The sequence below is a fragment of the Rosa rugosa genome, chromosome 2, assembly GCF_958449725.1.
Source record: "Rosa rugosa chromosome 2, drRosRugo1.1, whole genome shotgun sequence".
NCBI lineage: Eukaryota > Viridiplantae > Streptophyta > Magnoliopsida > Rosales > Rosaceae > Rosa > Rosa rugosa.
In genome coordinates this window covers 43,925,860-43,946,224 of record NC_084821.1, presented here as the reverse complement: position 1 = coordinate 43,946,224, position 20,365 = coordinate 43,925,860, and the positions used below count along the sequence as shown (strand labels likewise).

The window sequence follows — 20,365 nt, the reverse complement described above, 5'->3', positions numbered from 1 at the left end:
CAACCCAAAACCGGGGAGGATCGTCCCGTGCAATGCCGGCGTGGAGTAGAACCGGCCGGGTCGGGTTTGGGGCTCGGTGGAGGGCTTCGATCCATCCCTGGAGGCTACGAGGGTACACGGAGACGCCACGGGGCGTCTGGACGGCTCGCGGCGAACACGGGAAGCACCGGGTCGTGGCCGGAGGACGTGCGACGGCGCCGCTGGTGTCAGGTCGGGTCGACTGGGTCGGCTGCGTGGGAGAGGAGAGAGAATGGAGAGAATGGGGGCTGAAACGAAAAATGGGAAAATTTCTGGATTTATGAATAAATCCGGATTTTTTCTATATTTATAGAAAAATCCACAAACTTCAAATCTTCATAACTTCTTCATACAAACTCCGATTTTCACGTTCCACATATGCACGAACTCGTATCGACGCGCTCTACGACTTTCGTGAAGGAAGCTTTCACAGAATCCTAACGTATAAAAATTCAACCTTCGCACCCCCCCTAAAACCATACTTTTCGAATAAATAATCGTTCGAAATACTTCCGCTCAATCCACGAACCACGAAATCATATCAACGAACTTTTAAATAATTCCCGAAGCATTTAGGAATTAATTACGAATTATCAGGGTATTACATCAATCACCAACTGTGACGCAAAGAATGGTTGGGTGGTGGTGGGTCGTAGACGAATAAGTACAACTGTGTGCAAAATTATTGCATAGGCCCATGCAAAAATTGAAAGGCTAGTACGTATTACCAACATTCTAGCGACCATTTTCAATCTTTTAATAGTGGCTTCTGTGGTATCATTTTGGGTGTGAACCGGAGAATCAGATGTTCAACATCAATCACAATGGACATGCAATAATCGTCGAAAGTTTTTTACGTAAACTCTCCAGCACTGTCAAGATATATTGACTTAATAAAATAATCTAGGTGGTGAGCACGTACACAAATAATTTGGGCTAGGATTTTAGCATAAGCAGCATTACGTGTGGACAAGAGTGTGACATGTGACCAGCGTGTCGTTGACTTGGTTCATATACTCTCGCAAGCGTACGAATCGTGTCAAGTAAGGGAAGTATTAAAACCTTGATTATCATACCTCAGGGATTAAGTGTTGGACCTAACCGAGGTAATTGGCGCTAGAATAACTTAAAAGTATACAATGAAAAATAAAAATAAAATAAAGCAAAATAATATTCACAAGGCACCAAGCCTCAGCAATGCTTGGATTAGCTCACACTAAGCCTATTCAAAGCCACTAACTTATAGCCCAAATGAGTTATGCACAATGGAAGGCAGAATTTTGTTTGGGAGTTTTGAATTGAGAATTAACTAAATTAAATGCAAACTAAAATAAAAACAAACAACTAATTATCAAGCAAGAAATTAAATTCGGATTTCAAATTAATTGGAACATGGGAGTGTCGGGTAATTCACACTAACTATCTTGTAAACATCGATGCCAATTTCATAAATGCATGCATTTCATATATGTGTTAAGTCCCGTATCTAGTACCGGTCAAGGCTACTAAACCAATTATCCTTTCGGTGTATCGATTATGCCGGTTAGGGCCACAATCAACTCTCTAATTTGGGCATTACGCCTGTCAAGGCCGCAATATCCAAAATTAGAGGCCTAGAGAGCAAAATAATAGAGACCCAAGCAAGCTTAGCTACAATTAAGGTAGCTAATGGTTGCCACACTTAAATCCTAGATGCAACAAGACCAATAAGTTGTCAATTTATCAATCTATTCATCACAATTGCCCACAAAATAATTTCAAAGGGTGACAAAGCCTTTTTTTTTTTTAGAAGAAAAGGGTGACAAAGCCTAGAAACATGCTTCTACGGACCAATAAATTCGGATTTAAAGCATACACAATGAAAATTGCATTTATTAAAATTAAAGCATCAACATTTATACAAAATGAGTTGGGGCTTCACAACCCTAACTCCCTAAATTGAACTACTCACTCATAATTAAAACAAGATTTAACATCAAAACTATGTTCAATTATGGAAAATAGATGAGAAGAGAGAGGATAAGCTTTGCTTAATTTCAACAATGCTAGAAAGCAAAGTGTTTGACACAAAAACCAGTTGGCTTGCAAACTGTCTCTTTTGAGTGTGTGCGCAGGGGTGCCAGCACCGTGGGGCGCAGTCGTCGGAGAATCCCTTGACCTGACTTCTTGATCAAGCGTTGTGGACGAGGAGAGCACCAACCTCGTCACAAGGCTCTTTTCTCTGCCTTCCGAGAAAAGGACTTCTTGCCTTACTGGTAAGGTTGTGATCTCTTCGCGTCTCTGAATCGATACTCAACGTTGTAGGTTGAGCAGAGCAATCACTGGGAAGTTTGGAGAAAGCATGGGTTTTGCTAAAGCGTGACTTTAGCTTCGCTGGGTCGCGAGGGCTTTACCCTTGCTTTGCTGGGTTGTGGTGGTAGTGATACTGGCAGTCGGCTCCTGGGGAGACTAGGACTGGAAGTAGGGTCGCCGGGTTTCAACGAGGTTGAAGGTTTGCTCCGGGGAGGCTTGATAATTTGTGCGACAAGTTGAGTTGAGAGTTGTGTTTCGTTGTATCGCTTTAGCCTCTATATATAGGCTGCTTGTAGATTCTCTTTCCAAATAGGAATGAAATGCTATATTTTAGGCCACAGTTATTGGCCTTGAATCAAATCAAAACACTGAATAGTTCTGATAACTATCGTATAGATTAACTCTGTCGTAGCAATCTTCTAAGCAATGTTAATTACCTTCTGGAGTCCTGGACGTAATCTTCCTCTTGGATGCAAACTGTTTGGATATGCATTAATTGCATATATATCTTCGCGGCTTCGCGAGGTATCTTCGCGAGGACTCTACAATCATTAATTGCATACATATAACCCACGTAATCGATTTAAACCATGCAACTTGCACAAATATAAATATCTTCTTTGATATTCATCAAGCATGATTATGCCTTTCCTTTCTTCCTCTGCCATAAGACTTAATTGCATGGACAATTATATATATATAATAAGATAAGACTAATTACTTGTTACTCCTTGTACTTTGCCCCGTAAAACAGTTCAGTCCAAAATTTTAAAATTAGACATGTTAGTCCTTATTCTCTCTAATTCTCACACAATAAGTCCAAATTCTCACACAATATGCCTAAAATGACTATTTTACCCCTCATTTCCTCTTTTTTTTTTTTTTAATCTCTATTTCTCTTTAATTTTTCTCTCTTTTTTTTTTTTCCCCTACTTCTCTCTCAACTTTCTCGCCTTCGGCTCTATAAAAACGAGCATCTCCACTTGTGGCACAAAGACTCCAGCAACAAAGCTGTGGATTCTGCAGAGGTTGTCTGACCCGACGATGTGATCCAGAAATGGACCCGAGAAACCACCGACTGAAGAAACCCGCACCGGTAGTACCCGCCGAAGCCCCACTAGTTCTACCCAATTACGACGCTTTGGCGCCGAGTCCTTCTCTAGTTCGACGGCGTATCTTTTTTACCCAGATATCTATACGGATGGTCGGATTTCAGTGCAAGCCATTGATGAGGTTCCGTTTTCGGTCGAAGAGGAGAAGAAAGCAACTCCGGTTGTTAAGGCTGCTGCTAAGCCCAGAAGAGGTATGTTATAATTTCTTCACTATCTAATCATTTTCATTTAGTTTCCATTAATTGCTTGAATTGCTAACTCCGATTGATTGTGTACTCTCTCTCTCTCTCGTTTTTACAGATAGAGAAGCAGAAGAGGTAGAAGGGGCTGAGAGAAGAGATTGGGTGTTTGAGTGGCAGGCTGGGAGTGGAGCTCAGTAGAGGTCGGCTGGTTGGAAATGGGATCGGCGCTGGCTTGGTCAGAGCTGGAATTGGAGTTGGGAAACTAGAGCGGGGAGCTACAGAAGTCGCTGGAGAGTCATGGAGGGCATGGCGGAGAATCTCGAATCCCTAGACGAGAGAGAGAGAGAGAGAGAGAGAGAGAGAGAGAGAAGCAGAAAAAATAAATAAAAAAGAAGAGAGAAAAAATTAATTAAAAAAAAAGAAAGTGAGGGGTATAATAGTCCTTTTGGATCTGTTATGTGAGAATTTGAGAGAATAAGGACTAAATTGTTTAATTTAAAAGGTGAGGGACTGAACTGTTATTGAGAGCAAAGTACAGGGAGTAACAAGTATTTAATCCAATAAGATATATATACCTTCCTTGATATTCGCGAGCAAGCATGATTGTTTCCTTACATACGTTCCACGTCCAGCAATCCTCAATTGCATGGGACACCTTAATTGCTTGCACACACGTAGCAGCCCACGTCCTGAATTGTCTCTTCAATAATTGCTAGGCCTTCCTCTCTTGCACAATCTTTGCAAGTAAACCAACTCTTTAATTATCAAATATTTGATAATAAATTAAGGAATATCACGGTATGCTCTGAGATTGCTTGATTTTCAAGTAGGTTTTATTTAGCCTCTAAATAATATATTCCGCACTTGTCGAAAATATATAGCTTGGGCCACCGATATTGGCCCGGTTTCTTCGAGTCCCCCTTATCGGGAAAAATATTCATTTTGGGTTCAAACACAAAGAAAACTAAGCTGGCTTGAATCCTCCTAACTACCCAAGATGAAATTAAGGTCTTGATGATCTTCCATGATGAAATTTGAGAAGAGCCCAATAATTTAATGCGGAAGAGTGAGTGAAATGGGAGAGTGGGTAAGTTGCGGCGCTGTTGAAGAGAGGAAGAGGAATGGGGTGTGCGGCTGTTGAGGTCGCTGTGATCAGTATGGTAATGTCCCCATTATTATACTATATATTAAAGTTGGGTTTCCGGTTACTGTTACTAAGCCGTTTTGGTGGAAATTATGTTTCCGTCCTTATTTCCTGATAATTTATAGGTCTGCTCGATTAGGATAAATGTTAGCTCTTTGCTCTTTCTGGAAGCACCTATCTGTAGCAACATCTGTACACCGACTCTGGCAGACAATCAAGGTTAGCTACTAAGATCAACTTTCCAGATGATCAGTTTTAGCCCTCGATAGAGGTTGGGTTTCTGTTTCATTAGACCTAAATACAATCGTTTTTTCTTTTGAGATTTTGTTGAAACAGAAGAAAAGAAGAGGAGGGAAACGGGAAGAATTTCATTGTTATTCAAGTCAGCACGGGTGGGTGATGTTCGATTTGAACAGAAATCGAGTAAATTGATCATCCCAGGTACTCTACCGTGGCTTCTAATTTGTTTCATTTATTCTCTGTTAGTTGGTTCCCCAAGGCTGGTGATTGAAGCAGAGCATAGATACGCTTCGTATTTGGTCAGTCCTTACCTGATTGCTCCAAGCAGCTGATTATCATTTGCTCTAATTATGTTCGGTCTATGCTGTAAAAGATTGCAATTACTTCTTTCCAGTTGTAGCATCTCTGTTAATTCAGTGACCCATTTGCATTTATCTCAAAACCCACGTCCCTATTCATCAAAATCGTTACTGGGTTCTGAAAATAATCGACCAAAACAAGAACATAAAGGTGGTTCTCTTACAGTTTCATACCTTATAAATTGATGTGGAATGTCCCCAGAAAATGTTCTCTCTGTGTCAGAAAGGGTACACTTTGAAAGCTGAGACCAACCCGACTTGGTTATTAAGCTTTTCAAAGACTATAGACTTAATAAATTTTGAGAATCATGGGATGATGATGATAGGTTTTGAGGCTTTTGATTATTTTCCTTGCTAAACTTATAATAGAGCAAAGAATAAAGTAATCTCAAAGGTTTTGGTTTTTCCTGTTCAAGAACCAAGCCAAGTAATCAAGCTCTTCCTCTTTCTCGAAGTACCTATCTGCATTTTTTGTTTTGGACAAATCGTAATTGATTGATAATCACAGTTGAATATATCAGGTTTGATCAGAAAATTTAAATCTTTCAAAATCAATAGCTATTAATTCTGAGTTGGATGAAAAACCCAGTACCTTAATGCTATTATTTTTATGGGCACACAAATTTGGACGCCAATGGGTGTTGGAAACATTAGTGAATAGTGTAGTGTTTTATATTCCTCCATGTTTTTCTTTGTTGATATGCGGAAGCAAGATAGTTTTTTCTTTACTGATTGTTTTATGTAATAACATCAGTTTACATCGTATTTTTTTCAGTTACAACTTGATTGGTTGTTATAAATTGCAGACCACGATCCAGGTGCAATTTTCCTTTCCACTACAGTTAATCAATTCTCAGCTTTTAGTATTACATTTTGATATTTTACATTTAACCCAGAAAGACAAAACCCGTGTAGGTATTCAAGCTTTGTTGCCTATATATGTTATTTTTTTGTCAAAGTGGGTTCATTTGGCTTTGTATATTGAAGCTTACTTGACAAAGGTTTCTGCGTTTTTACAGTTCGAGATCTGGAATTGTGGGTTTCATACCTTGGTTTTGGATAAGGAATGCCGAAGTACAAAGAGGTAAAGAAGATGAGTTTTTTTCTTTCGAATCATTGAGATAGATGATATTGTTCATGTTGTTGAGGTGGTTAAGTGGTACATATGAAATCTACCTGCTCTAGAAGCACAACAATACTGCAAAAATTAAAATCAATCATCAAAATTTTGACCACAATTGATTTTGATTTTGATTGAGATTGAGATTTTGTTGATTTCGATAGGTCGTTAAAAGGGTTTCCATATTTTTGTTTTTTGCAGCCAATGGAAGAGATGAGTTTTGCAGGCAATGGAAGTCTTGCTTTATATATAAACACGAAACCCAAACCAACAACCAAGGCCTCTCCATTTCCAGCTTATAAGGCTTCTGAGGTTGCTGCGGTGACATGCTATGATAGTTACTTTTCCATTTGCCCATTTGTTGATAACATCCCATGTATTTCAACTAATTATCGTCTACAAGTTCGCTTCAATTCACTGCCCCTATCTTCCATTCATTTTAGCACAGTTTAGTTATTTTTGTTAAACAAAAGAAAAAGAAGGCCCGAAATGGGTAGCGAAAGAAAAGTCGAGGCAAACGAAGGTGCATACCTCAACTTTTCCAAACTACATAAATCTTTAAATAATGAATAAAAAATACAATAACTTTTTCCCCCGCAGCATCGGGCGGGCTACCTTTCCTAGTATATAATAAGATCGTGGTCTATATATACTATAGAGTCCTTGACCAAAAACTCCAAAATAAGCCAAAGATATCCCACTTACTCCAGCAACAGATTTTTATTCCCACTAACCCAATTTTAAGTAAAATGATAACTTTACCCTCAACTTAATTAACAAACTACAGCATTGCCACTCAACTCCAATCTCCAGCCGCATGATGCATTCTCTCTTTCCTCCCTCTCTCTCTTCACTTCGGCAGCGCTCTCTCTCTTCTCTCTATCTCTCTCTTCACTCCGGCAACGCTCTCTCTCTTCCACCGCCAGAAACAACCGCCACCGCGCCGTCGCATTCTTCCACCCCTACACCAACGACGGCGGCGGCGGCGGCGGCGAGAGAGTGCTCTGGTGCGCCGTCAAAGCCATCCAGGACGAAAACCCCAACCTTGACTGCGTTGTCTTCACCGGCGACCACGACTCCTGCCCTGACTCACTCACTTCCCGAGTCGTCGATCTCTTTGGAGTCAAACTACTTCACCCACCAAAGGTACAGTGCTCTCTTTCGTACTCTATCAATATCCCTAATTCAATTTCCATTGATACCTAATCCAATTGATTAGGTGGTGTATCTGTACAAGCGGAAATGGATCGAGGAAGCAACGTACCCTAGATTGACTATGATTGGGCAGAGCATGGGAAGCATTGACCAAGTTCTCTCCATCTGACGAATCAATTAAATTTTAAAAGAGCAATGCATTTAGTGGTAGTAGTTCATTATAATAATGTTGATTGAAACTTCGCCACATCTGCTGTAGCACTATCGGATATGCCTCAACTATGTTGACATTGGTGATATAATCTAGAACTAAACTGGGTGTTTCTTGTCATAATTAGAAAGAGTTAATGGTACATGGAGGTCTGTTTTGCACGAATGGTACATTGATGATGATAATGCAAATTTAACAAAAGTGGCTGAGTTGTTGGTCTATTGCCTCCCAATAGACGTCTATTGGGGGGCAATAGACGTTTTGAATTAATGTAATCTCCTCTTTTTTTTTCTTTAATTAAAGTTATATTTGTGTAATTTTAGAAAAATTAGTTCTCATTTCAGTAATCTAAACGTCTATTGGGGGCAATAGACGTCTATTGGGAGGCAATAGATGTCTATTGGGAGGCAATAGACGTTTTAAAATTGATATAATTTCTTCGTTTTTTTGTTTAATCATTTTAGAAAGATTAGTTCATATTCTGGCTACCAAAAGTTCTATTGGGGGGCAATAGACGTTTATTGGGAGGCAATACATGGTTGATAGTCGTCTATTGGGGGGCAATACATGGCTGATAGTCTTCTATTGGGGGCAATAGACGTCTATTAGGAGGCAATAGACTATTGGGGCAATATACGTCTATTAAGAGGAAATGATGTGTGGCTGTGCAGAAAAGGAGAAAGAATGGATAAGGCCACATGTCACCATTTTGTGGTAAGTGACCAAAGAAGAAGAAACAAGCTGCACGTGCATGCCTTAATGTTTAATTAAACATGATTAATGTTTAATTAAGTTTTGCCATACTTGATTAATTAAGTAATTAATCATTGATTAATTATCTTAATTAATTAAGCTCCATTCTTATTCTGACTTCAACCTTTATAATTCTACAACACCACCGTGTCCAATATTATGGTTTTGAATTATGCTCCTTCACAATTTTAGTTGACCGGCATCGTCTATTTCGTTCTTTTGTCAACAATTCAATTTTGCTCTAATTTCGCGTAATTTGATCTTAATTTCTACAACTACACTTATTTCCTACAAAATAAATAAAAGTTGATTAATTACATAATAATTGACTTGAGGATTAACTTATTTCTAGTGTTTTAGATACGATTACATGCATAAAAATGGGTGTAATCACGATGCGTCAACTAACACCATAAAGTATCTAAATTGTCCGCAAGGTAGTTGAATAGGTCCACAAATATCCAATTGAATTTTGTGTAAAAACGGAATGAGTTCTTTCGTATCATTTGTGTATGACTGTTTCAGTCCTAATTTTCCTAAGAAACAAGCTTTGCAAAAACGAGCGATGGGCCTTAGAGGCAACCGATGAGCATTTTAGTTGGGTCATGGCAACACTATTGGCAGTAGAAGCATAATGGGAGACTATAGCGCAACTTTTGGCGTCTGCAGGGGAACCGCGGCAGCGTCGACAAGTGGCTTGCTGTGGACGGTGGCGGCGGTCTGAGGGTCTCTATGAATCAACTTTTGATTTTCGCTTCGTGTAGCTAAAAAGAAAGGATGTCCTTGTGAAGTCTTAAGAATATGGATCATTATATCACAACCCTGACGTAATCTATGGTGCCAAAGACAATATGTTTCAAAATCCCATAAATCATCTCTTATAACATTGTTAGATTGAATAGCTCGAATAGTGGAACATAGAGTTCACTAAAGAGATATACAAGTTTCTGTAAGATGCTCCTAGTTCCACAATCATTAGAGGTAATGAATTTCATTCCCATTTTCACAATGAGTTTCAGCATGATATCTGTTGGCTCGAATATCTCTAAAACTCTAGAGGGTTCTATTATCCCGAGAAGCGTAGAGAGCTTCTGTGACATTGATCATGGTAACGTTGGGCAACAGAAATTGGATGTCACGCCCCGAATTTCAGACACAATAATAATATAATTACATCAAATACAGAGCACCGGGCATGATGGTTCGGACACCAATACTAAATAGTTGAGAAATTTTTCCTTTAAACAAGGCACCCAACGATGTCCCGAACCCACAATGTAAATACAAACTCGTTCTTTAGAGTCACATATTACATTAAGCAAAGTTTACGAATTAAACTGAAACATCAATTCAATAAGTAACTGCACACACTACGCTCATTACACAGCGGAAGACTAATAAGTGCGTAGCACAATTAGGTAATAAACCTACCACTGCAACAGCAAGGAAAATCAACGGCTTCAACCTTGCTCACCCTAACCTGCATGATAAACCCCTACACCATGGAATAGTGCACCGAGTTGCAAACACAAACCCAGTAAGCTTTTGCAAGCTTGTATGAGTAAACTCAAAACCAGCAACAACAAGAACAACATGCTTAAGTCCTCTCAACCTAACAGTCAATAAGCATATTTCACAGCATCAACTATCATTTCCACTTATTTCAATAGCATGTATCAATAAGCCTACTCATAAAGGAATCTATATGCTCATGTCTCTATTTAGCATTCAAATCCATGATCATAGTCCAAAACAAAACCCTTCAAGTAATATTTGAAATCATATTTGATGCTCAAAGGTGGATTCCCAAATCACTATATCCAAAGTCATGGTAATGCAACTCAAGGAAGCAACTTGATCACCCAAATGATAAGAAAAACAACACACACTTTGATTCCTTAACACACGAAATAAAGGAGAACAACTCACGCTTTGATTTCCTTTCAAATCGAAGTAAAAGAAAGCAACTCAAGCCTTGATTTCTTTCAAATCACGAAATAAAGAAAGCAACTCACACCTTGATTTCTTTCAAATCGTATATAAGGAAAGCAACTCACTCCTTGACTCCTTAAAACACAAACTCATGAGTTAGATATAACCTCACTCCGTTACCCCATGAATTACATTGGCAGACAGACTAGAGCTCTAACTGAAATCGTAACCACTCGTCCGACCAAAGACGTGATTACTCGATATACTGCCAAAAGTCAACTTGTGACATTAAATCTTCGGGCCTCTCAGTCCTTCAGAGTAAAACATTTAAAGAAGTCGCGCATAACTCAAAATGTTACACAAATCTCAATGCTTTTCAAAACAATAGAAATCCACATTTCCACAATCATTTGTTTTCCGAAAAGCACACCACAAAACAATAAATGAGCATAATCATGCATATTGTTTTCATCAATCAACAAAAACCACCAATACATATATATTTCACGTAAATATATGTATACGTAGTCATTCACTCAGGAATGCCCACTAATACCAACTATAGTTTGCAGTTAAATAAATAACTCTCAAAACGATAAAGGTAACTTCGTTCGTAAATGAACATTGTGAGATTACTCATCTCTAAATCCCGCTGCATCTTCACACACAAATCGAGAGAAGCACTAATCGCCGCAATCCACTCAACACACTTTCCACGCCTAATCACATCAAGGTCACATCTTAATACCATTTGTGGTATGAAAGCAGCTAATTTCAAAGCAAGCGATTAAAGTTCGAATCCCCAAATCGAACTACAACAAGAAAGTAACACCAATCAAGGCAAAACCTCATCGGAGACCACCCAGAGTTTCGGGAATACATCTATGATCAATATGCCAAAACCACAAGTCGATCGGACGCTCGAATCCACACGGATCGAATAATCGAACGGTACAAAACCGTAAAAATCATATTCATACGATCTCCAAAAATTACGTATTATATATCAAAACGCTCGTATCGACGAGTGGATGATATATAAAACCAAAAACTGTTCCTTACATGGCCGAAACGGCGCCACAGGCGATTGTGCACCGTTGCCGGCGAAACTCAAAATCACAAAAATCAAGCCATCCAGAAATGTTGATCATGAAGAGTTGAGGAACTTTCATACCTGGAGCTAAGCCTAGATCGGTCTAGATCATCCTAGATCAAGTTTGCAAGATCAACCAATCGCTACCGTCCGATCAAGCTCTAGATTCGTTGTGCACAGCTGATCTTCAACCCTTAATCTTTCACTCCACATGCAAAATAATCCTTCTGGGCGGGTATGAGGATGATCAAGAGGAGGAGGAGATTCCAAAACTGAGAAGGATCGGCCGAGACGTCGCCTAAAAAGTGGATTTCCGACGGGGTCGGACCGTCGCCACTGTTCATGTATGCGATCTCCACTTTCCGGTGAACCACCATGCAAACCACCACCACAAAGCGACGCACGAGGCTGGTCTGAGTCGGTCTTGGCTTGTCCCGTCGATGGAGGTGAGAGAACGAGTCTGGTCGACGGGTTTCTGTCAGGTCTGGGTTGCGCGGAGGAGAGAGAACAGAGAGATAGGGGTTTCCAAAAATGGAAATTTGGGAATTATGACCCAATTTCCGAAAAAAACCCAATATATACTAAAATGGAAACCTTTTCCGATGGCCATAACTTCTTCATACGAACTCCGATTTCCGTATTCCACATGTCCACGAACTTGTATCGACGCGCTCTACAACTTTCATGAAGGAAGTTTTCCGATAAACCCAATATATAAAAAGTCAACCTTTGCACCCCCCCTAAAACCATACTTTTCGAATAAAAATTCGTCCGAAACACTTCCGCTTCATCCACGAACCACATACTCATACCAACAATTACTAAATTAATTCCGGAAAATCCTCGGAAAATAATAACGAATTTCTGGGGTATTACATTGGGCCTTTCCATGGCCTTGAATCAAGTTTGATGAGCCTACCATTGTTGGCGCAGAGGGATGAGTAGGCAACATATCCAAAAATAATTCCCTATGGTGGAGAATGGTTTACGTAGTCACACTATCTGTGAGACATTATAATTCTCCTGAGTCCATTGCTAAAAGAAAACGCTCAAATAAAGTTTGAGAGATAGAATACAACTCAAATTTTATTCAATACCAAAAGCCAACGATTTACATCCAAAGTTTTGAAACAAAATCTATAGAAAATTACACACAAGTGTCAGTTTGAAACTTAAATTAGTCATAAGGCCACCAAAGTTTTCTTGTATACATAAGGCCACTTGTAGCTTTAAATTATTTTCAACCTGACAATTTTACCCTTCCACTAACTCCATAATCATCCGGCCAAAATGAAAAGAAATTCATTCCCTCTCCTCTCTCTCTCTCTCTATCTCTTTCCCCGATCTCTATTCTTCTTCTCTTTCCTCTGCAATAACAGGAAAGAATAAATTCCGGCCACCATCTCTCATCACCATCACCATCAATTGAACCACAACACAAACCCAACCGAAGCCCAGCCACCCCCCGCCCCGATTCCGACGACCACTGCCTCCGATCTGGTGAGATTCCAATGGATCCAAGCTTGCAACACCTCGAAACGGTGCCGCCATGCCTGAAGACGATGACGACGACGAAGAAGCTCCGACCGGAGTTACCTCACTGGAGTCCAACTCAGATCTCTCTGATTCCCTACTCATCTCCGATTCTCTCACTAGAGACGATTCTCTACTCATCTCCGATTCTCTCCGATTCACTCAGATCTCCAATTTCGACTCGAGACGCCTCACGCGCCTCAGCTCCGGCAGCTCCCTTCCTCACCATCTAGCTCGGCTCTGGTAGCACCCTTCCTCCACCGCCACCATCGCCTCTTCCTCCACCTCACCTGCATCGGAAACCTAAACGAGCACTGATTCTCCAGTGACGACGACAAGGCCCGCGGCCTCTTCATCTCCAACCGGAAAGTCTCTCCGGCTCTTCGACATGGCCTACAGGTCGGACGACGACTACCACTTCAAGGTCGTCTTGATCGGCGATTCCAGCATCGGCAAATCCGATTTGTTGTTCAGGTTCATGCGCAACGAGTTCAACCTCGAGTCTAAGTCCACCATCGGTGTCGAGTTTGCCACCCGGAGCATCCACGTCGATGATTAGATCGTCAAGGCCCAAATTTGGGACACCGCCGGCCTAGAAATGTGATAAGCCTTTCAATTCCATTCGTTATTGTCATTGTATTTGGTTTAGTTATTTGGTCTCAACCTCAATCCTTCTGGTATTTTTGTTGAAATTGAATTACAGTTAGAGACTATTATTTGAACTAATTCTACACTCGATTGATGGTATTTTTGTTATGGTAATGAAATTGGATCTTTATGCCTCATTGTTCAATTTTGATGTTATTGTATCTATGTTTCTATGTTATGGTATCTATGTTTTCAATGTTGGTGAGAGTAGCTTTCGGAGTTGGTGAGAGTAGCTATCGGCTTTGGTGAAAGTAGTGTTCTGTTGTTGGTGAGAAGAGTTTTTGATGTTGATGAGAGTATATTTTGTTGTTGGTGAAAGTAACTTTTGGTAGTGATGATTGTAGCTTTTTGTGGTGGAGATAGTAGTTTTTGACGTTGGTGAGGGTAGCTTTTGTCAGTGGTGATAGTAGTTTTTTGCTGTGGTGATAGTAGTTTTTTGCATTGGTGAGAGTAGCTTTTGTTGATGGTGAGAGTAGTTTTTGATACAAGAGTAACTCTCTAATGTTAGTGAGAGTAGCTCATTGGTGTTGGTGACAGTAATTATTGTTGCTGGTGAGAGTAGCTTTTAGTGTTGGTGAAAGCAGTTTTTGCTGTTGGTGAGAGTAGTTTTCTAGTGTTGGTGAGAGTAGCATTTATTGCTGGTGAGAGTAGCTTTTGGTATTGGTGACAGTACTTTTATTGGTGGTGATAGTAGTTTTTCGTTTTGGGGAGCATAGGTTTTTTGGTAAGCAGTAGCTTTTATTGTTGGTGATAGTAACTTTTGTTACCTCGCCGGAGGTTGCTGGAAATCTCACCAAAGTAGCTTTTGTTGCTAGTGACAGTAGCTTTTGTTGCTAGAGATAGTAGCTTTTGTGACCTCGCCGGAGGTTGCCGGAAATCTCATCAGAGTAGCTTTTGTTGCTAGCTACAGTAGGTTTTGGTGTTAGTGACAGTAGCTTTTGTGGTAACCGGAGTTGACCGAAAGTTGGCCGGAGGTCGGCCGGAGACCCGCCGGAGTTGACCGGAGACCTCACCGAAGAGGAGAGAGAGAATGATTGTTGATTTTGTACTCTAGTGGCATTTATGTAAATATATTAGTTTTTAATATCCAAAATATAACACTTTTTTTAATCTAGTAGCCTTATGAAGGAAAAAACTAGTTGGTGGCCTTATGGCTAAAAAAACATTCCAAGATGCACTTATATGTAATTAACCCCAAAATCTAATCCAAATAACTATTAATATTAATAATGGTATCACTCAACTTCTTTTGGTAACTCCAAAATAAACACAACCAAGTAAGAAAGAAGAGATGTTGGTGGAGCAAAGCTTGCTTAAGTACACTTATCTCAACTCAAGCCTAGACATCATATCCACTTTGGATGAGCCTATTTGAAGAAAAGCTAGAACCAATGTTGGAAAACAAGAACAATTAGTTTCTGAGTTTAAATCTTCCATGAAAACAAAGTAAGTTTCTATGCGCAAATCGCTACCAAGAAATTAATTTCCATGAGTTATGGTTGATCGTTCAAATTCTCAACGGAACAATAGTGTATAAATGGTTGATCATTCAAATTCTCAATGGAGCTATGTTCAGACTAGCATGAACCCCCACAGTTTGGTTTTAAATCCCACATTACAAGAAATGTGAGAGGTAGAATTACAAATATAAGAATCCTCGAAGGAAAGCGAGAAATTTAAACGAAGCAGGAACGTTTAATATAACTTACTTGGAAAATTTTGCGAAGGCTGTTTACTAGGATTGCAATGGTAATTTTTATCCTGTTGCAGGATTGCTGCAGGCTTGCGATCCTGATCGGTGAGAGTTGCTTGCTGGCAGCGCTTCACGGCTGCAGCAGTGGTGTAGGAGAGGCACATGAGGTCAGGGTTAGGGCTCGTGCAAATAGCATGTTTTAGAGAAAGAGAATTCGGGAGTAGATTGAGATACTTTCATTAATAATAAGAGTTTCTATATATAAAGGATTATATGTACAATATCTTCGAGTCCAAGTAGGAATATGCTAACTCTATTACAAGTTTATAACCAGGTTAAGTAATCCTAAACATATTTGGACTAGGCACACAATATCTTGATTTCCTGCAACATTTTTCTGTTATTGTTTCAAACTTACACTGTTACTGACATAAGTATCAAAGAAGTGAACGCTAGCTTATTTTTTCCAATTTATTTTATCAGCATTTATGCATCTATGGAAACTTATAGAAGAACCTTTGACCTCATGTGCATCCCATCCTAAAATGGAATATATAGATACAAACAAGATTCACAGCAAAATTTTACTCCTTTTGTTAACCTATGACTTTACCTATCCCAAAATGTCATTTTGTATCAAAAATAGAATTTCGTCTTTGGAATGGGTACCACTAACTCATTATCTTTGCCCTACGGCATTTCATTCAACCTCCACTACGTAAAACATATTTTCAGGATTGGAGAAAAGTTTGCTTTTGTTTGCAACTTTCCTATTAACTTCTTGTTGATCAATAACAATCAAAAGTCCAACAAAAAGGGTTGCCTGTTTCTGAGTTTCACCCTAACATTGACATAAATAACCATAAATCTACAAAAATCGAAACACACAACACTCATCACACAACAGAATAGAAATATGCTGTTGTGTATTAACACTAACTCTGTCAGACAACGGTACAATTCTGTTTTTGTTGTGTGAATGTAAGCAAATTGAAAAAAAAAAATTTAGGAAGATATTGCACAACTGAGTTAAGACGTTTCTGTTGTGTAAATGGGAAGCTAATTTCCCTCCATTCCGAGCTCATAATTCCCTCTCAGAACAAGCTCACCAATATGGAATTTGAACTCTACAAACAACAGTCTTTTCTTATCCGTTGTATGATTGAATGTTGTATGAAGTTTGAAAAATCCTACTAGGTGTACCTTGTGCAAGATGCACAACTTTGTACAACAGATTGTTATAGATCTGTTGTCCGATCATGGAACTTGGTTGCAGAGCGCGGCAAAGTTTCACCCAAATCAAACATATGTAGGCATAGGCGGCAATTTTCCCTCCCCTTGTTTGTCCAAATTTTTACCTATATACATTCATACAACAGATTCTTAAGTATACGTTGTCTGACAGACTTTTCGATAAACTAGCTTGCCCACAACCACGTTTCAATAAACTTTTCTCTGTCTTCCCCGACTCTCTTTCTCGCCCTCTCTCTCAATACTCTCTTATCTCTTCCACTCAATCCTTTCCCTCACACCTTCGCCACCTTCCTCTCCAGTAAGATGTTGTCGCTTGCCAAGCCTTCTCTCACCACCTCCTCCGCTCCTAGATCTGCCTACCCCAACTTCCTTGCTAACCTGTGCGCAATTGCACGCACCCCTCACCGTCCTGTCAAAGCAGACCACCACCTCTCCATGGGAGCATGTGTCGAAGCCCCGCAAGCTGTTACCGGAGATGCAGGTCCTTGTCAGTGTGGGTAAGTGAGAGAGAGCGACGAAAGAAGAACAACGAATAAAGAACACAACCCTCATCGTCATGCCGAAGTAGGCCACCACCACCGCCTAGCCCCCGCCTAAAACCATTCCAATTTCCACTGCTCCCAAAACCTAGGGTTTCGATTTTTTGAATCTCCCAAATTTTCAAATTAGGGCTCTTAATTTTTCACCTGAAATGCATAAATGGCAGCTTCAGCAGAACCTATCTCACAACTTGTGCTTCAGATTTCACTTTATCAAGGCTTTAATCCAACCCTATGCGATTATCAATCCTTATTTCAATTTGGCAGTGGATCTATTACTGGAATCGATTCTATTTGATTTGTGGTTTTTGTTTTTTGATATGATGTTTTCGATGTGATGTTGTTGTTGTTGAGCTTAGATTTGTGTTCGTTCCATTCCGGGCCCAACTTCCCAAACCCTAGCGCTCCTAATTCTTCCACCATGCCATAGACGGCGTAGTTGGGCCTGGGCTACTTCGATTTGGTGTCGGCAACACAGTCAAGGTTAGTTTCTGCACCTCTTGCTCTTACAAGTAATTCTCTTTCTTCTCTGTTTTAGTGGGTTTATTTCTTTGTGCTTATAATTCAAATTAAATATTGCACAGATGAAACCGCTCAGATTCTGGTTGAGTTCTTGGAGGTGGCAATCCAATCAATCATTTTCCTCAAAGGAATTTATCCTGCAGGTTTGCTTTATTCTCATTCAATCACAAAGCCCATTTTCTTGTTTGTGGTTATTGGGAAAATTTTTGGTATTGGGTTTGTGTTTTTCTTCCATTATTTGGGGAACCTAGAAAGGAAAACCATAAAAGCCCATGTGTATGAGGGGTTTAATGTTTGAAATTGCTTGGTTTTTGGGTTGAAGGTTCTGTTGAGAGAAGGAAGAATATGAATTTGGTTGTTCATATAGCTCGGCACCTTGAGCTCAAAGATTATATCCATTCTGCTGTCTCAGGACTTCTTCCTTTTATCAAAAAGGTGAGTCCTTTGGGAACAAATTCCTTTGCTTTTGTTTTTCGTAATATATTGTCTTTTGTAATGAGACGTGTTGTGCTGAGTTCTGCTTTCTGTGACGAGAAGGTCTAAGCCGCCAACATGCTTGCTAGCAAGCACCAGAAGGTTCTACTTTCCGCTTACCACATGCCCAAGTGCGATATCTACTAGGTACGACGTCGTTTCAGTAGCAAATAGGGTTTCCAAATTCCAATATTGAAATCAAAATCAGAAATTGGGTGTTTTTGTTTTTGGCTTAGCAGGAGGCGGTTGGGTTTTAGGGGTCATGTACATTTCCTTTTATGTTTTTTTTCCTTTACCCTTCAATTTTTGGTCCATTAGGAGATTGGTAGCTTTTGTTTCCACGTTGGTTACTGAAGGATTGACAACAAATTGTGGTTTGTATCGACAGCTATTGCTAGTTGTTATCATTGCTGAGATTCTGGAGAACAAGATTGGCTGTTGAGAAGAGTATGTTCTTATGCTTTGCTGATAATTGTTTTTTTTTTTTTTGGCATGTGTTGATGCTTTGATGAGGGAGGATGCAGGAGGGTAGCCAATTCAGAAAGCAAAGGTACATAAACTTATAACGTGTTGTAGAATAAGTTTCAATTTTGGTAATGAATCGGGGATTTATAAGCAAAGGAAATCATTGTCAATGATGAACTGATTTCCTTTGAATGTTTGTTTGGTTTTCAATTGTTTCATCTTCTTATCAGAAGCAAGATATTCGTAATTTTTTTAACATTGTTTCTTTCTTAAGAGATGGAGATGAAGAACGTGGTAGCGAGATCAATTAAGGCATGAAAGAGATGTATTAAAGCAGGAGCGAGATTCTGCTCATGAGAAAATTGAGGTACAATCAATGCTCATTGGATTGTGGAATTGTTGCTTATATGTATCTATCTCATATACACTGTTTTTTATTTTCTTTCAGATGGCTAATTTATCTACTTAAGAAACAAGCACAAGAGAGTTGATGCATGCCAAAAGTATCACTTTACATTTGACAAAGTATTTGATCATTTGGCATCACTACATGATGTTTTTGTGGAAATATCGCAACTTGTCCAAAGTGCACTCGACGGCTACAAGGTGGATCTTTTTTCTGCACTTTATTTTGTGCACATTTTGGCTATTCGATAATCATGATATCTTCTTTTGTAAATACATTTTAGATTATGTGGTTTGGAATATTAAGCATCATTTAGACCCTCTTTGGCGGGTTCTTTTTACCTTCCTTCAATTTTAATATATACTAAAAAGTACTCACTCTTTTCCTGAAGGTCTGCATATTTGCCTATGGTCCATCAGGATCTAGTAAAACATATACCATGATTCGTAGACCAGAAACTCCATACCAAAAGGGATTGATAGCTCGGTTAGTAGACCAGATATTCCAAACAAGTCAATCTCTTCAAGCTCAGGGTTGGAATTATGGGATGCAGGTACTATATGTTACTTTTCTGTCTGTGACTCGGTCTAAATTTGCAGATTATTATAATTTATTAAAAATTAATGTAGGCCTCAATACTTGAGATCTAAAACAAGATAATCCGTGACTTGTTATCGACAAATCGACCAAGTGGTGCAGAGTTGACAAGGACAGAAAGTGGTATGGGCAAACAATATACAATAAAGCATGATGTCAATGGAAACACACACGTAATAAATGATATCGTAATGGTTAATGGCATGGATGGTATAGGTATCGTAATTTCCGCACTCACTAATTCTTATGACAAACTGTTTTCAATATACTTCATCATAATGTATTGGATACTTAATTTGGTATATATCTCTTGATGTAAATATGTAGGTATTTGAATATCAGCCATTAACGTGGGAAGTTGATGGAACAAGATCGATAACTCGAGTTATTTAAATCAGTAAAACTATGTGTTATGCAACCATAAGATTTTGCATTGGTTTCATAGCACACATCTGATAATCGTGACTGTTTCTATTAGATATCTTCAATACAGATTTATAGCTTTGATGCCCCTTCAATTATATGATGTGCAACCATTCTTCATACTGACCTTTGAATAGATTGAACTTCATTGGAATTATAAAGCCTATATTCTGCAAGTTGCATTCTTCCTCTTTAAATTC

At 39.3% G+C, this 20,365-nt stretch overlaps 1 protein-coding gene across 7 annotated transcripts; it reads left to right on the top strand.

The window, feature by feature from the left end:
* The first annotated feature begins 4,578 nt into the window (after positions 1-4,578).
* LOC133732794 (uncharacterized) lies at positions 4,579-6,888 on the top strand. Of its 7 annotated transcripts, none has more exons than XR_009857322.1 (7): positions 4,579-4,764; positions 4,874-4,967; positions 5,085-5,140; positions 5,235-5,287; positions 6,123-6,165; positions 6,367-6,431; positions 6,669-6,888. XR_009857322.1 is itself a non-coding variant. In XM_062160378.1 (5 exons), the coding sequence occupies exons 1-4, from the start codon at positions 4,726-4,728 to the stop codon at positions 6,408-6,410; spliced, it is 297 nt and encodes a 98-aa protein (XP_062016362.1). In that variant the 5' UTR covers positions 4,579-4,725; the 3' UTR covers positions 6,411-6,431; positions 6,669-6,888. The 7 variants fall into 7 exon arrangements, 1 of the variants encoding a protein (XP_062016362.1); XR_009857321.1 differs by having other exon boundaries at positions 5,070-5,140; XR_009857319.1 differs by lacking the exon at positions 5,235-5,287 and having other exon boundaries at positions 5,085-5,189.
* Positions 6,889-20,365: the final 13,477 nt, after the last annotated feature.